This window comes from Triticum urartu, chromosome 1A (genome assembly GCF_056163025.1).
Source record: "Triticum urartu cultivar PI428250 chromosome 1A, HENAU_Tu73, whole genome shotgun sequence".
NCBI classification, from domain to species: domain Eukaryota; kingdom Viridiplantae; phylum Streptophyta; class Magnoliopsida; order Poales; family Poaceae; genus Triticum; species Triticum urartu.
This window is the reverse complement of record NC_141873.1, coordinates 557,447,783-557,462,368: the sequence shown is the minus strand read 5'-3', so window position 1 is coordinate 557,462,368 and position 14,586 is coordinate 557,447,783. Positions and strand designations below refer to the sequence as shown.

General features: G+C 48.8%; 1 protein-coding gene and 1 pseudogene across 1 annotated transcript; one reads left to right on the top strand and one right to left on the bottom strand.

Moving 5' to 3' along the window:
- The first annotated feature begins 420 nt into the window (after nucleotides 1-420).
- On the top strand, nucleotides 421-3,562 carry LOC147992666 (uncharacterized; annotated as a pseudogene).
- Nucleotides 3,563-9,874: 6,312 nt separating this feature from the next.
- Nucleotides 9,875-11,049, bottom strand: LOC125529025 (fasciclin-like arabinogalactan protein 6). Its single transcript, XM_048693437.2, has one exon. The coding sequence runs from the start codon at nucleotides 10,919-10,921 to the stop codon at nucleotides 10,121-10,123; it is 801 nt and encodes a 266-aa protein (XP_048549394.1). The 5' UTR covers nucleotides 10,922-11,049; the 3' UTR covers nucleotides 9,875-10,120.
- Nucleotides 11,050-14,586: the final 3,537 nt, after the last annotated feature.

Sequence of the window (14,586 nt, the reverse complement as noted above, 5' to 3'; positions counted from 1 at the left end):
TCATCACAGTTGGTATCAGATTCGGGCGATCGGCGGCGGGGAGGCGAATTGGGCTCGTCGGCGCTTCGGTTGGGCTCTCCCGTAAAATCCCGGCTCGTCGACGGAGTTCGCGGAGGTGGTGGGTCGGGTGCTTCGTTCCAGCACCGGCGGTGGAGAGCAATCAGGGCGGCGGAGATCATTCGGCAGCGGATCCAGGTACGCGCTCGGTTTCCCGGTGATTTTCAGCTGGGTGTAAAATTCCAAGGCGGCGACCAGATTGGCGCTGCAGTGGAGGCGTGGGAGGTCAGTTGCAGAGGACAGGGCGCGTGCGGAGACGGTGAGCGGCGCCCCAGTACTCACTGACCTGGGCGGCGGTAGGATCCAGGGGGCACCACAGCTCCTCCCAAGGCCAGTGTGCAGACAGATTTGGTCCTAGGCTCCATGGAGGCATTTGAGACAAGGGTGATGCAGAGGCTGGAGGTGCTATCAGATTTGGGAGACAAAATCGGCCGCATCGATGAATTTTTCACCAGGATAGAAGAATTGGATCAGAAGTTCAACACGCAGGTGGAACGCATCGATGTGATTCAGAGCCGTTCAGAGCAATGTCAATTTGACTATGAAATCCATTGGAGAGGTAAGGCAGGACCAGATGGCAGCAGCCCGTGATCAGTTACACAAACAGGCGTCACCCACAGTTTCACCAGCGGGGAATGAAGGCATATTGGGGTCACCCCCGCAAATAACATCGCAACTGAGGAACCAAGCACCGATACCCAATGCGCCGCCAGTTCAGAACAAGTCCCAGCCCAATTTGGATAAGCAGAAGAAGGCATTTGTGTCTGATTGTCAGGATCATCATCCGCGTAGACCGTGGATGCCCAAAATGGACTTCCCTCGTTTTGATGGCACTGATGTGCGAATTTGGCTCGATGGATGTGAAGCTTATTTCTCACTGTATGAAATTCCGGAGTTCTTCAGAGTCACATCAGCTTCCCTGCATTTGTATGGTGATGCGGCCAATTGGTTTCATGCGTATAAACTGACTCATCAGTGGCCTAATTGGCATGAGTTTCGCTCTGCTATGATGTCAGAGTTCGATGTCAATGCGCATAGACACAAAATGAAAGAGTTGATGATGCTTAAACAGTCTGGGTCAGTGGCTGAGTACAAAAGAGAGTTTACGCAATTAATTTACCAGTTGCTGCTGTATGAAAACACAGTTAGTGACACATTCCTGGTAACTAGGTTTGTGTTGGGTCTGAGAGAGGAGTTGAGAGCTGCGGTGGAGATGCAAATACCACCTACAGTCAGCGAAGCTGCGATGTATGTTGGTATTCAGGAAGAGGTCTTGGCCAGAAGCAAACATCTTAAATGGACAAACCATAAAGCAATGGGTCTAAAAACTGATTACAAGGCTCAACCAGTGGTGGTAGGAGATCTATGGAAAACTAGATAGCTCAAAGAATTCAGAAGGGCCAATGGGTTGTGTTTCAGTTGTGGGGACAAATACATGTCGGGCCATTTGTGCACTAAATCTGCACCTCAAGGGGCCGTTCAAGCAATGCAAGGGGCAGATCCTGACATCCTATCTGATGAGTTACTAGGTGCTATTGTGGAACAAGAAACTGCTCTGGCAGACATGCAGATTTCAATCAATGCATTGTCAGGAGCTGATCATCCCCAGACTGTTAGGTTGAGAGCCCTGATTGGCAATCAGGTGGTGTTAATTTTACTTGATTCTGGGAGCACTCATAGTTTCATTGATTCTTAAATATTATCTAGAGTTCAAGTCACTCCTCAGAAGTTGCAATCACCATGGCCAGTAAAAGTAGCAAATGGAGAGAAGTTGCAGTGTTCTGCGTTTGTGCCGGAAATGCATTGGTGGGTACAGGGGCATACCTTCAGTTATCCTCTGAAGGTATTGGACCCGGGAGGGTATGATATGATCCTTGGTATGGACTGGTTGGAGCAATGGGGAGAAATGACTTGTCAGTGGAAGGAAAAATGGGTCAGATTTAACTATCAGGATCAACTCATTACTCTGCAAGGAATTACTAAAAGCGACAAACCCGGTTTACAAGAATTGTCAGTGGAACAGGCCATGAGATGGCATAGAGGGAATGACATTTGGGCCACTGCCTTGCTGGTCCCTGTTCATAACACTAAAAGCAACACAATCCATCCCGAAGTTCAAGTTGTCATTGATGAGTTTGCTGATGTGTTTAATGATCCAAAGTCTTTGCCTCCCCCTAGAGCCCTGGATCATGCTATCCATCTCATACCTGGAGCAGCACCAGTGAATGTCAGGCCATATAGGTACTCTCCCTTGCAAAAGGATGAGATTGAGAAACAAGTGGCAGAAATGTTAGAAGCTGGCTTGATTACACCTAGTGTCAGTCCTTTTGCCTCTCCTGTGTTGCTAGTCAAGAAGAAGGATGGCACTTGGAGGTTTTGTGTGGATTACAGAAAGTTAAATTCCATTACTGTCAAAAGTAGGTTTCCAATGCCAATTGTGGATGAACTACTGGATGAATTTACAGGCGCTAAATGGTTTACCAAGTTGGATTTAAAAGCTGGCTACCACCAGATCAGAATGCTACCTGAAGACGAACATAAAACAGCTTCCAGAACCCACAATGGTCACTATCAATTCAGAGTTATGGCATTTGGTTTAGCCACTGCACCTGGAACTTTTCAAGGAGTAATGAATTGGTGTTTTTCCAAAGGAAACAGAAAGTATGTGGTCATTTTCATGGATGACATACTGGTGTTCAGTGAGTCCTTGGAGGAACATGTCAACCACTTGAGAGAGGTGTTCCAAGTGTTGAGAGAAAATCAGTTCTATGCCAAACTCAGTAAGTGCACCTTTGCCCAGCAGAAACTGGAATATCTGGGGCATATTATCTCTGATGAGGGGGTAGCTACAGACCCTGAGAAAACTAAAGTGATGATGGATTGGCATGTACCCCAAAATGTAACTGAACTGAGAGGGTTTCTAGGTCTAACCGGATACTATAGGAAGTTTGTCAGGCACTATAGCATTATTGCAAAACCACTAACTCAGTTACTGCAGAAAAATAGCTTTGCTTGGTCCGATGAGGCCCATCTGGCATTCGACAAGTTGAAATTGGCCATGTCCACCACTCCAGTGCTTGGTTTGCCCGATTTCAATAAACAATTTACAATTGAAACTGATGCTTGCTCCACTGGGATAGGAGCAGTTCTCATACAAGATGCTCACCCTATGGCCTTCTACAGCAAAGCTCTAGGCATCAAAAATCAGCAGCTGTCAATTTATGAGGAGTTTTTGGCGATCATGATGGCAGTAGAAAAATGGAGAGCATATCTCCAGAGAGGACCCTTCATTATTAAAACAGATCATCAGAGTTTGTGTCAACTGGGAGATCAAGTGTTGACTTCTGACTTGCAGCGGAAAGCAATGACCAAACTGGTGGGGCTGCAATTCCAATTCCAATACAAAAAGGGTAGTGAAAATACGGTGGCTGATGCCTTGTCTAGAGTGGGTCACTTGTTGGCTATCACCACAACTTCACGGAGTCAGCCAGTATGGTTGCAATAGGTATTGAACTCATATGAAGTGGACCCTCAAGCCCAACAACTGTTGCAACAGCTGGCAATAGCTAATGACAATGTGGAAGGATTTTCCTTGCAACAAGGGATTATTAAGATGCAAGACCGAATTTGGATAGGGGCAAATTATGCTCTTAAAACAAAGCTCATTTCAGCCTTCCATGCAAGTGCTCTTGGGGGCCACTCGGGTATACAGGCCACCTTCCAGAGATTGCACAAGTTGTTTGCTTGGCCTGGGTTAAAAGCTGATGTCACTAAGTTTGTGCAACAATGTGATGTTTGTCAAAAAAGCTAAGCATGAACACTGTAAATATCCCGGGTTGCTGAACCCTCTACCAGTTCCGAAAGGACCCTGGCAACAGGTAGCTATGGATTTCGTTGAAGGGCTTCCCAAGTCCGCTGGCTACAACGTGATACTAGTGGTGGTGGACAGATATACCAAGTATGCCCACTTTATTCCTCTCAGACATCCATTTTCTGCTCCGGTGGTCGCAAAAGTTTTTTTTGAAACTATTGTGAAGCTGCATGGACCTCCTCACACAATAGTTTCTGATAGGGATCAAATTTTTACAAGTCATTTCTGGAAAAGACTTGTTTAAGCTGTGGGACACCAAGCTGCACATGACAACAGCGTATCACCCACAGAGCGATGGTCAGAGTGAAAGGGTCAACCAGTGTTTGGAGATGTATTTAAGATGTGCAGTGCATGACACTCCTCATAAATGGCACAATTGGCTGCCTCTGGCTGAGTTTTGGTATAACACCAACTTCCATACTGCCTTGGGATGCTCACGTTCAAGGCCTTATATGGGTACTGAAGGAAATATGCCCTAGAGGCAATAATAAAGTTATTATTTATTTCCTTATATCATGATAAATGTTTATTATTCATGCTAGAATTGTATTAACCGGAAACATAATACATGTGTGAATACATAGACAAACAGAGTGTCACTAGTATGCCTCTACTTGACTAGCTCGTTAATCAAAGATGGTTATGTTTCCTAACCATGGACAAAGAGTTGTTATTTGATTAACGGGATCACATCATTAGGTGAATGATCTGATTGACATGACCCATTCCATTAGCTTAGCACCCGATCGTTTAGTATGTTGCTATTGCTTTCTTCATGACTTATACATGTTCCTATGACTATGAGATTATGCAACTCCCGTTTGCCGGAGGAACACTTTGTGTGCTACCAAACGTCACAACGTAAATGGGTGATTATAAAGGAGCACTACAGGTGTCTCCAAAGGTAAATGTTGGGTTGGCGTATTTCAAGATTAGGATTTGTCACTCCGATTGTCGGAGAGGTATCTCTGGGCCCTCTCGGTAATACACATCACATAAGCCTTGCAAGCATTGCAACTAATGAGTTAGTTGTGAGATGATGTATTACGGAACGAGTAAAGAGACTTGCCGGTAACGAGATTGAACTAGGTATTGAGATACCGACGATCGAATCTCGGGCAAGTAACATACCGATGACAAAGGGAACAACGTATGTTGTTATGCGGTCTGACCGATAAAGATCTTCGTAGAATATGTAGGAACCAATATGAGCATCCAGGTTCCGCTATTGGTTATTGACCGGAGACGTGTCTCGGTCATGTCTACATTGTTCTTGAACCGTAGGGTCCGCACGCTTAACGTTACGATGACAATTTCATTATGAGTTTATGTATTTTGATGTACCGAAGGTTGGTCGGAGTCCCGGATGTGATCAGGACATGACGAGGAGTCTCGAAATGGTCGAGACATAAAGATCGATATATTGGAAGCATATATTTGGATATCGGAATCGTTCCGGGTGAAATCGGGATTTTATCGGAGTACCGGGGGGTTACCGGAACCCCCCCGGGGGGTTATTGGGCCTACATGGGCCCTAAGGGAGAAGAGGGAAGGAGGCAAGAGGTGGCCGCGCGCCCCTCCCCTCCCTAGTCCGAATAGGACAAGGAGAGGGGGGCGGCGCCCCCCCCCCTTTCCTTTCCCTCTTCCTCCTCTTTCCCACTTCTCCTTCTCCAACTAGGAAAGAAGGGAGTCCTACTCCCCGGTGGGAGTAGGACTCCCCCTTGGCGCGCCCTCCTTGGCCGGCCGCCCCCTCCCCTTGGCTCCTTTATATACGGGGGCAGGGGGCACCCTAGAACACACAAGTTGATCTTCGTGATCGTTCCTTAGCCGTGTGCGGTGCCCCCTTCCACCATATTCCACCTCGGTCATATTGTAGCAGTGCTTAGGCGAAGCCCTGCGACAGTTGAACATCAAGATCGTCACCACGCCGTCGTGCTGACGGAACTCCTCCCCGAAGCTTTGCTGGATCGGAGCCCGGGGAGCGTCATCGAGCTGAATGTGTGCCAAGAACTCGGAGGTGCCGGAGTAACGGTACTTGGATCGGTTGGACCGGGAAGACGTACGACTACTTCCTTTACGTTGCGTCAACGCTTCCGCTTCAGTCTACGAGGGTACGTAGACAACACTCTCCCCTCTCGTTGCTATGCATCACCATGATCTTGCGTGTGCGTAGGAATTTTTTTGAAATTACTACGTTCCCCAACAAGTACAGTCCTACCTATGGGTTTTTCTCTTCTCTCCTCCAGTCTGACAATGTGGAAGTGGAACAATGGTTGAGAGAACACCAAGCTCATTCTGCTTTGCTAAAAGCCAATTTGATGAAAGCACAAGCAAAGATGAAGCATTTTGCTGACAGGCACAGATCGGACAGATCATACTCAGTGGGGGAGGTGGTGTATCTGAAACTGCAGCCATACGCCCAACACACAGTGGTCAATCGTCCTTGTCCCAAACTTGCTTACAAATACTATGGCCCTTTTGAAATTCTGGAACGAATTGGACCATCAGCATATAGACTACAATTACCAGAAAAGGCTCTCATTCATCCTGTGTTTCATGTGTCTCAACTAAAGGAGCACAGGCCAGACCACACTCTTGTGTTTTCAGATTTTCCAACGCCATCGGATTTATCAGTGGCCAATGTAGTCCCTGAGAAGGTGTTGGACAGAAAAATGGCCAAGAAAGGCAATGCAGTGCATGTGCAAGTACTCATGCAATGGTCTGGACTGTTCGAAGAAGCGGCAACATGGGAGGACTATGAGGTTTTGAAGAGGAGATACCCCGGAGCACCAGCATGGGGGCATGCTGGATCTTCAGAGGGAGGCACTGTCAGCAACCGTGATCGTCGGGAGGGAACAGCGAAGGAATAGGGGATGTAATCACAGCAGGCTAGCTTTAGTATTCTAGTTCTGGGCGTTGGGCCGTGTGGGGTGTAATGGTCAGCGGGCCGTGGCCGCGCGAGCGGTGTGTACTTATAGACCAGGGTTCAGTCGAGCAAGACAGCGAATCTGTAATAGGATAGTCTCTCAGTCTAATTCCCCATTCCCCATTTCTTTCTTCTACCTCACGTAAACTCCATCTCTGTAATAAAATTCGAATTCAGAGTGGTTTATCTAGTGATTGTGATCCTTACCTAGTAAGGTCATCACAGACACAGTACCCATCTTGCCGCCGCAAGAGGAAGTCATGCAAGGCTGGCAAACGACGGTGGAAGGCTCATCTCCTTGTGTTACAAGTGTCCTCACAACTAAAGCTTTGCAGCGGCCATGGACGGCGTGTGTGTCAGCGGAGATCAGATACCGGGGTGGCCTCCCCGGGACCTCTCAGCTTAGCCTTGCTGCAACGGCTGCAAGGTGGCCGATCATGGCATCAACGACGACGACGATGATTTGTAGCAGAGGCTTTCCGATCCGTCATTTTGCGACGACAGTGAGCTTTATGGTTCCAGTTCCTGATGATGACGACGGTTGAGCATCTTCTTGATCCATGCACGGAAGCGATTTCTGAACTAGTGTAGTTCTGCGCACCTCGGTTATTTTGCTCCTGGCAACACGACCAGAGGCTTGGAATAAGGTTGGCGGGTTTTTATCCTTCGTATTGGAAGAATCCTGGCGGTGCTCTTCGGTGATTGGATGTTTCCCACTCGGTACAGAGGTTTGTAGTGCCAACATGGCCCAAGATGGTGTCTGCAGCAGACGATCGGACAACTCACCTTCTGCCTGATGTGTGGGTTTCCCCATTGTCGAAGTGCCCCATGTGACTGGCCTAAATTGGTTGTGTGGACGTTATGGACTCTCGTCAACATGGGATCGGTAAATATGGCGGATGACACGTGCTGCTCGAAAGCATGTGCTACACGTGTATGGTTGTAATTGTATGGCTAGGAACACGAGGACCGTATGTCTAAGCGGTTGTGTGATGATGGAACAACGGGATGGTGACAACACAGGGCGATGCTGGATATGTGGTGCTTTCTTAGTGTAGGGGCTCGTGTTTCAGGGGTGAAAACTCTAGATCCCACCTTTATGGGTTAAACCTGAGAATGACATTGTTCACAAAACTTTCCTTGTTGAAGGCAAGTTTACCTAGACTCCTCGCTCAAGTGAAAACTCAGAATCTGTTCTTTGTGGTTGGGTCCAGCGAGGACAATGCTCTTATGTTGTTCCCTTTCTGCAGGCATCGTTTTTGGAGCATCCATGTTGTTATTTGGGGTTGCTATTATTTATGATTGTTGCCATTGTTTGCTACAGTTGTTCTATTGGTCGTTGTTTTTCTTTGTTCGTAATAATTTGGCCACGTGCATCTTCGATGTTTTTAGTAGCTCTTCAGTCATGTTGGTGCAAAGGTGTAACTGATATCTTCTTGATATTAGCATATTCGTTTTTAAAAGTAAGTTACCTTAAAAACAAATGCTTTATTTACATAACGACATAGTAGCTGCAGCTCTACGAAGAAGACCCTGCAAGACAGAAAAACAAAACCCCCTCACACACAGGTAGGCTCCGGCGACGCTAGCACACACTGAAAAGAAAGTTGATGTAGAAAGTACGCATCAGCGCTAGACGAGGCCCAAGTGCAGTTTTTGAAACACATGAACAACCCGGGTTGTTCGATTCTGATGTCAATGAGCACACCTTGCTGTAATGAGGAAGGAAGCCGTCGGTCGCTGCCATTGAGAAAGAAGAATAACTATCCCGGTCTTGCGAAGGAACACATGCACCTCCTTCCAAATCGGTAGAAACTCCGTTTGAAAGGAAAACCAACACATCACACTGTCAAATTGAAGATCCAACCAGTAAGGACAATCTCCATGCGTGTATTGCATAAGGTACACTGCCGAAACGGAGAGGACTTCTCGTCAGAGAGGATGTCGTCACAGTCTCAACTCCCTTCCTTAGACAACCTAATGTACCTATTTACACCACTCAAACCTAGATCCAAGCTCCCCCACAACCACCCGACACCATGGAGGACGGCAAAGTCAGAGAGTGTGTTTGGTGGGGTGGGGGTTGATTTATTTGATGGAAAATTTGGACCGTCAATTTAGTTTTTTGTTAGGGCATGTAGAGTGGTTGATAAAACAGTCCTATCCTAAACCTTGCATGTAATCTACAAATGGTAATAAAAACATGTCTACAAGGGATTATCTTTTAGTCTTATCTTCAATAACTACCAATTCCTAAAAACGTGGTGAGACATATTGTGCTAAGCGATCATCTCTTAAATAAAGAAGACACATATTTTCTTATGATTTCTCTCTTCTTCACCTCAATATTTTCCCTGTGTGTCACTCCCAAGATAGTACCATTGTACATGTTCTTAGATTTTTTTTTCCTCTTTTTTTAAGGAAAACATGCCCTCCTCAGGTGTGTCCATCTATTCAGTGGAAGCCCACCCTTCTTTACAGCTCTGTACTGTAGCTGCATTTACACTAGGAGGCCTGACTGAGCTAGCCGTTATTTCCCCAAAAAAAGTAAGAAGAGAGCTAGCCCGTGATCGAATTCATCGGCCACAAACAAACACAGGATCCAACCACCATAAGACAGGGCCCAGACCAAGCCCATCTTCTGATCCACCTTAGTTTGTCTAGTCCTGCTGGAGTATCTAGATTGATAAATAAATAGTCAGATCGATACAGTCAGCTACTGACACCAAGTTGCTCTGAAAAAACAACTACTGACACCAAGTTGCCCTAAAAAGGTTTCTTCTCTCTAAAAAAAATAGCAGCACCAAATCTCATTTTCATTTACAGTCTTTCAGATCGATGGAAGATCTACTTGTGGCTTCACTTTTCCAACAACAGAAAAATGTTGCCCCGTGGGAGTATTAAGTGTTCGTTTTCACCACCGACAACCCGATTCAGACATTCAGTGTACATGTAAGTCTCTCTAGAAGATAACTTAATAACGGCTAAATAGCTGAAGATAAAATGCAGTGCTAGTAGAATTTAATCACCCAACGACGGCTTGATTCAACAGTGAAACATTTCGTCACATTTTAGCCCAAACTTTCTCGCCGGTTCAATAACAAGAGAAGAAGAAAAAGAGCAGCAAAACTGAACATTTAACAAAAGAAAGAAGAGAAGCAGCAGCCACCAAGAACTACTCGTAAGCTATCCAAATCCATGCACAACATGCACGCACGCAGCTAGTCTCCATCAATCTGTCGGTCTCATGAACCATGATCTTCTTCTTACAAGAGGCACGCGGCGGTGGCCGCTGCCACCACGGCGACCAGGCTCCTCCATCCGGCGCCGACGGCGGTGGCGGCACCGGCGGGCGGGGCATCTTCCTCGTCCTCGTCGTCGCCCGAGGGCGCCTTGGCTGCCCCCTTGGCCGACGAGGGCTTCTTGCCGGGGGCCGGCGGCGCGGACGCCGGGGGCTTGGGGCCGAAGAGGTCCATGGGCAGCAGCACCTTGTCGACGGAGTAGACGGCGAGCGGCCTGGTGGCGCGCAGCGCGGTGCCGACGGTGGTGTGGACGATCCCCGTGGAGACGTTGACGGCGCTGTTGCTGGTGGCGGTGACGTTGACGGTGCAGGGCCCGTCGGTGCCGGAGGCCTGGGTGCGGACGGGGTTGCTGGCGGTCTCGAAGGACTCCATGGAGTAGAAGGTGGGGATGATGTGGGCCTGCACCAGCGTCACCTGGTCCTGCTGCGAGAGCGAGTTGAGGGTGCCCGGCTTGAGGCTGTTGAAGGCGTTGTCGGTGGGGGCGAACACCGTGAAGCCCGTGTCGGAGTCGTTGGCCTGCGCGTTCAGCTGCGTGTCCTGCTGCGTCGACGCCATCAGCCGGATGAACTTGGTGTACTGCCCGTTCTTCTCCAGCACCGCCGTCACGTTCGGCGCCGCGGACGCCTTGGGCGGCGTCCCCGCCGCAGGCGCGTCCGGCGTCTCGGGCGCCTCGGGCGCCGGGGCCGTCGACTTCTGGCTCAGCGCCGCCGGCACCGCCGCCAGCAGCACCGCCAGCAGGATGAGGGCTCTCCTGGACGACGTCATTGCTGGAGGAGTGGTGCTAGATCGAGGCGCTGGCTGGCTGTGTGGCTTGGCGAGAGTGTGGAGTGCTGAAAGCAGGGGAAGGTGATGTGATATATAACTGGGGATGGGGATGGGGCTGTGTGAGGGAGGAGGCGAGATGGGAAGGGAGGATGGTAACGGACTGGCTGGTTAGTGTTGACCATGACCGCCGGGTGATATGGCTACCGACACGGTGCTAGTGGGGGCGCATGGATTGGGGAGAAGATTAAGGCCAACTTGGCCGTGCGATCCTGAGATTAATTAACCAGAGGCCTCAGCTCAGCTCAGCTGCAGAATCGTTCAGATGCAGATCGACTTTGGCAAGTAAATTTCTTTTTTGAATGTTGATGGCAAATAATTATGAAGTACACATGCCAGATGAGCTTCAAGTTGATCCTCTCTTTAGGAAAAGTAAGCGAACCAATTTAAAATGGTGTCTTCAGATGCTGGCGCTGAATCCAATCTGCTGCAGCCTTTGGTTGCAGGTGTGGTGGTGCGTGATGGGGCGGGCACTGCAGGACAGTCTGGGCAGTTTTTGTTTCCGTGACAAAATGGCATGTGAAGAAATGCTCGTTCGGGTTGAAAGAGGGCCGCTGCAGGTGCAGGGATCACACTGTGTCACTCACATGGATCACACTGTGTCATTCACATGGACTGCTGCTGCTGCTCCTATTGCTAACATGTTTGCGGTCTCTTGCTATGAAATTGTTCGCACGATCTGAAATCGCCAGCGGAGGGCAAACCTGAAGAAGAAAAGGGAGCGCACTGACTGAACATGGCTAGATTCTATCGTCTGGCAGCTCCGCCAGCAGCTCCGTTCGTTCTACCGACAGAAATGTGTGTCCGCGTGTGCGCCGATCGAGAGCGGCGACGCGAAAGCAGCTGTAGAGTGTAGCCCAGCTGCTTCCCCGGAAAAGAAAAGACACAAAAAGAGACCCGTGATCTGCATCGAAACTGTCTGTGGTGATGAGCCTACAGTTGCTCGCTGGAGCAGGATGGAGCTGCTACTCAGCTACCGCTCATCGACTTGGCCGTGCCTGCCTTGCCTTGCTCGACCGCCCCAATGATTCGCTTCCGTTTCTTTATCCATGGAAATTTCAAGAATCTCTCGGGCTGATTAATCTGCCCGAAAGATCTGCTCTCGCAAGGCCATGTCAAATTCACCCCGTAATTAGCCCGTGAAAGTCCGTTGATGTAGCATTGCTCGGAAAATATAGGTCATCAGGTGCTTGGTGTCCTTCTCCCCGCAAAAAAAAAAGGTGCTTGGCGTCCTTCAGCTTATTGTCCGATCAAACTGCGCGCGGGATTTTTTGAAAAATGATGATGGTTGGGTTGGGTGTACCCCGGGATCGAAACCAGCTCGATCGAAGTGGACGTGAATATGTGCAGGAGCAACGAGGTTGGTTTCGTGAGAGAAAAACAGAGAATCTTCCTGATTTCTGTAATTCTGTTGTACGTTCCGCTCACCGGCCTCTGATAATACTTATCAGAGCAACATGTCGTGGATTTTGCCATTGACTTTTTGCGAGATCTATCCTCGTATCATGTGAACTAAACTAATTGACCGATCGCAAGAACAGAAAAAACTTACTGCTAAAATTACTTCTTCTTTTTTACTGCTGCGGTACATTTCTGTCTCTCACTCTCTCATTCCGCGAAGCACGGCGCCTTTCAAGATGCAGTCGATCGGGTTAGCACATGTGATACGTGAAGCAGAAAACCAAGTCTTGGGATTAGACATAGCTCCATCGTAGATTTCTGTCAGCTCTTTGGGACAGCGAGGTTACGGCTTCTCACCGTACTTATGCAACGCCGATATTTGCTCGACCACCCCAATGATCCGTTCCCGTTTCTTTATCACTGGAAATTTTGAAGAATCTCTCGGGCTGGTTAATCTGGCCAAAAGATCTGCTCTCCACATGCCCGTCCGTTGGTAGCTTCAGCCTTCAGAGTGGGGTTGGGGCACATCAGGTGCTCGACTGCGGGATTGTTTTGAAAAATGATGATGGCTGGGTTGGGCGTATCCCGGGATCGAAACCAGCTCCATCGAAGTCGATGTGATTTTGTGCAGGCTAGACTGGTTTCGTGGTCAGGAACAAAAAAAAAAAGAATCCACCTGATTTCTGTAGTACGTTACGCTCGCCGGCCTGTGACAAGACTTGGCAGAGCAACATGTGGTGGACTTTGCCACTGGCTTCCTGCAAGATCTATCCTTGAATGGCGTGACCTAAACTAATTGACCCATCGAGCCGCCTCGCAATAACAGAAAAACTCACTGCTACCAGTACATTTCTCTCTCCATCTCTCTCCCATCCAGTAGCGAATCTAGAATGAATTTGAAGGGCAGACTCAACTTCAGTACACAGGTTGAAACTGGATTATGATGGGCTGAAACTGGGCTGAGATGGGCTGGAATAGGCTGGATTTTAATTTCGGAGGGCAGGCTTGAGCCCATCCAAGCCTGCCCCTTGGATTCGCCGCTGCTCCCATCCCATTGTTAGAGTCCAGGGTAAATTGAAGCCTCCTCAGGGCATTGGATTTTCGGCTGTCGGATTGCGTTTTCAAAATGATCCTGTCTGCCGGATCTGCAAACGAAACGATTTGGGCTGTTGGATCTCAGACAAAATGATCTGGGTCGTCGGATCGAGGCTGGACACTGCTACAATGTGAATAGTGCGTCCTTTGGTGTGCCACCGCCAGTTATTTCGGTGCCCCCATGGGCATTTTGGTCTTTTCACGTCTTAGGTCAACATGACTTGACTGCTGGTGAGGGAGAGCGACGACCTACTCCCTGCTCCCATTCCTCCCTCGCAGGAACCCTAGCCGTCGCCCTCTCGCACTCTTCACCCCACTTGCCGACGGCGCCGCATGCGCCTTTGCTGTCTCCTTCTCCTCGTTGTCTGAGCCAGGACCTCAGTTCCTCTTTCGTCGCCGACCTCGCCGCTGCCACTACTCACTGTCGTCGTCGCCGGCCTCGCCGCTGCCACTACTCACTGTCGTCGTCGCCATCCCTGGGAGGAGCACCAGGGCATCGCTCCCCCGTGTCTAGGGTTTCGGTGTCCGCGTCTCCTCCAGCATCGGCGACCCTCCCCGTGGCTCCCTCGCCATCAAGGCTCCTCCAACGCCATCAAGGTCAGCCCCCTTATCCTCTCCTCTTGGACTTCTTCTTCTTCCATTCTCTCCTTGCCTGCCTCACGCACGCAGCAACTTGACTCGATGTAGAGTGAGGAGGACGAGGCCCAGCCATGGAGTAGTCAAGGTCAAGGTGCGCCCCACTCCCCTCCCCTCTCTGTTTGATTCGATTCTGGAGCTGTGGATGTTGTTTCCTCATGCCGTGTTGCTTTGTTTCTTGTTCCTATTGGGCTGCAGGAGAACCCAACACACCCCTGGCTGGATCCAGGAGTGTCATAACTAAAGAAGGTTTATGGATTGCTCTGTCTATGCGTCTATGGATTGCATAACTAAAGTATTTGCAGAAAACTTTATGGATTGCAAGTCTTTGTGATTGCATAACTCAAGAAGGTTTAAATCCTGAAACAAAATTTCTTTCTATGTGTTTATGCATTGCAAGATATTCCCTACCTGCATTTTAGAAAGCTCAGACTTGAATTGCTCTGTTTCAGGATTTAAACCTCCTTGAGTTATGC

What these genes read in the sequence shown, in the direction of transcription:
- LOC125529025 (XM_048693437.2), bottom strand. Translation starts at nt 10,921, where the DNA reads ATGACGTCGTCCAGGAGAGCCCTCATCCTGCTGGCGGTGCTGCTGGCG.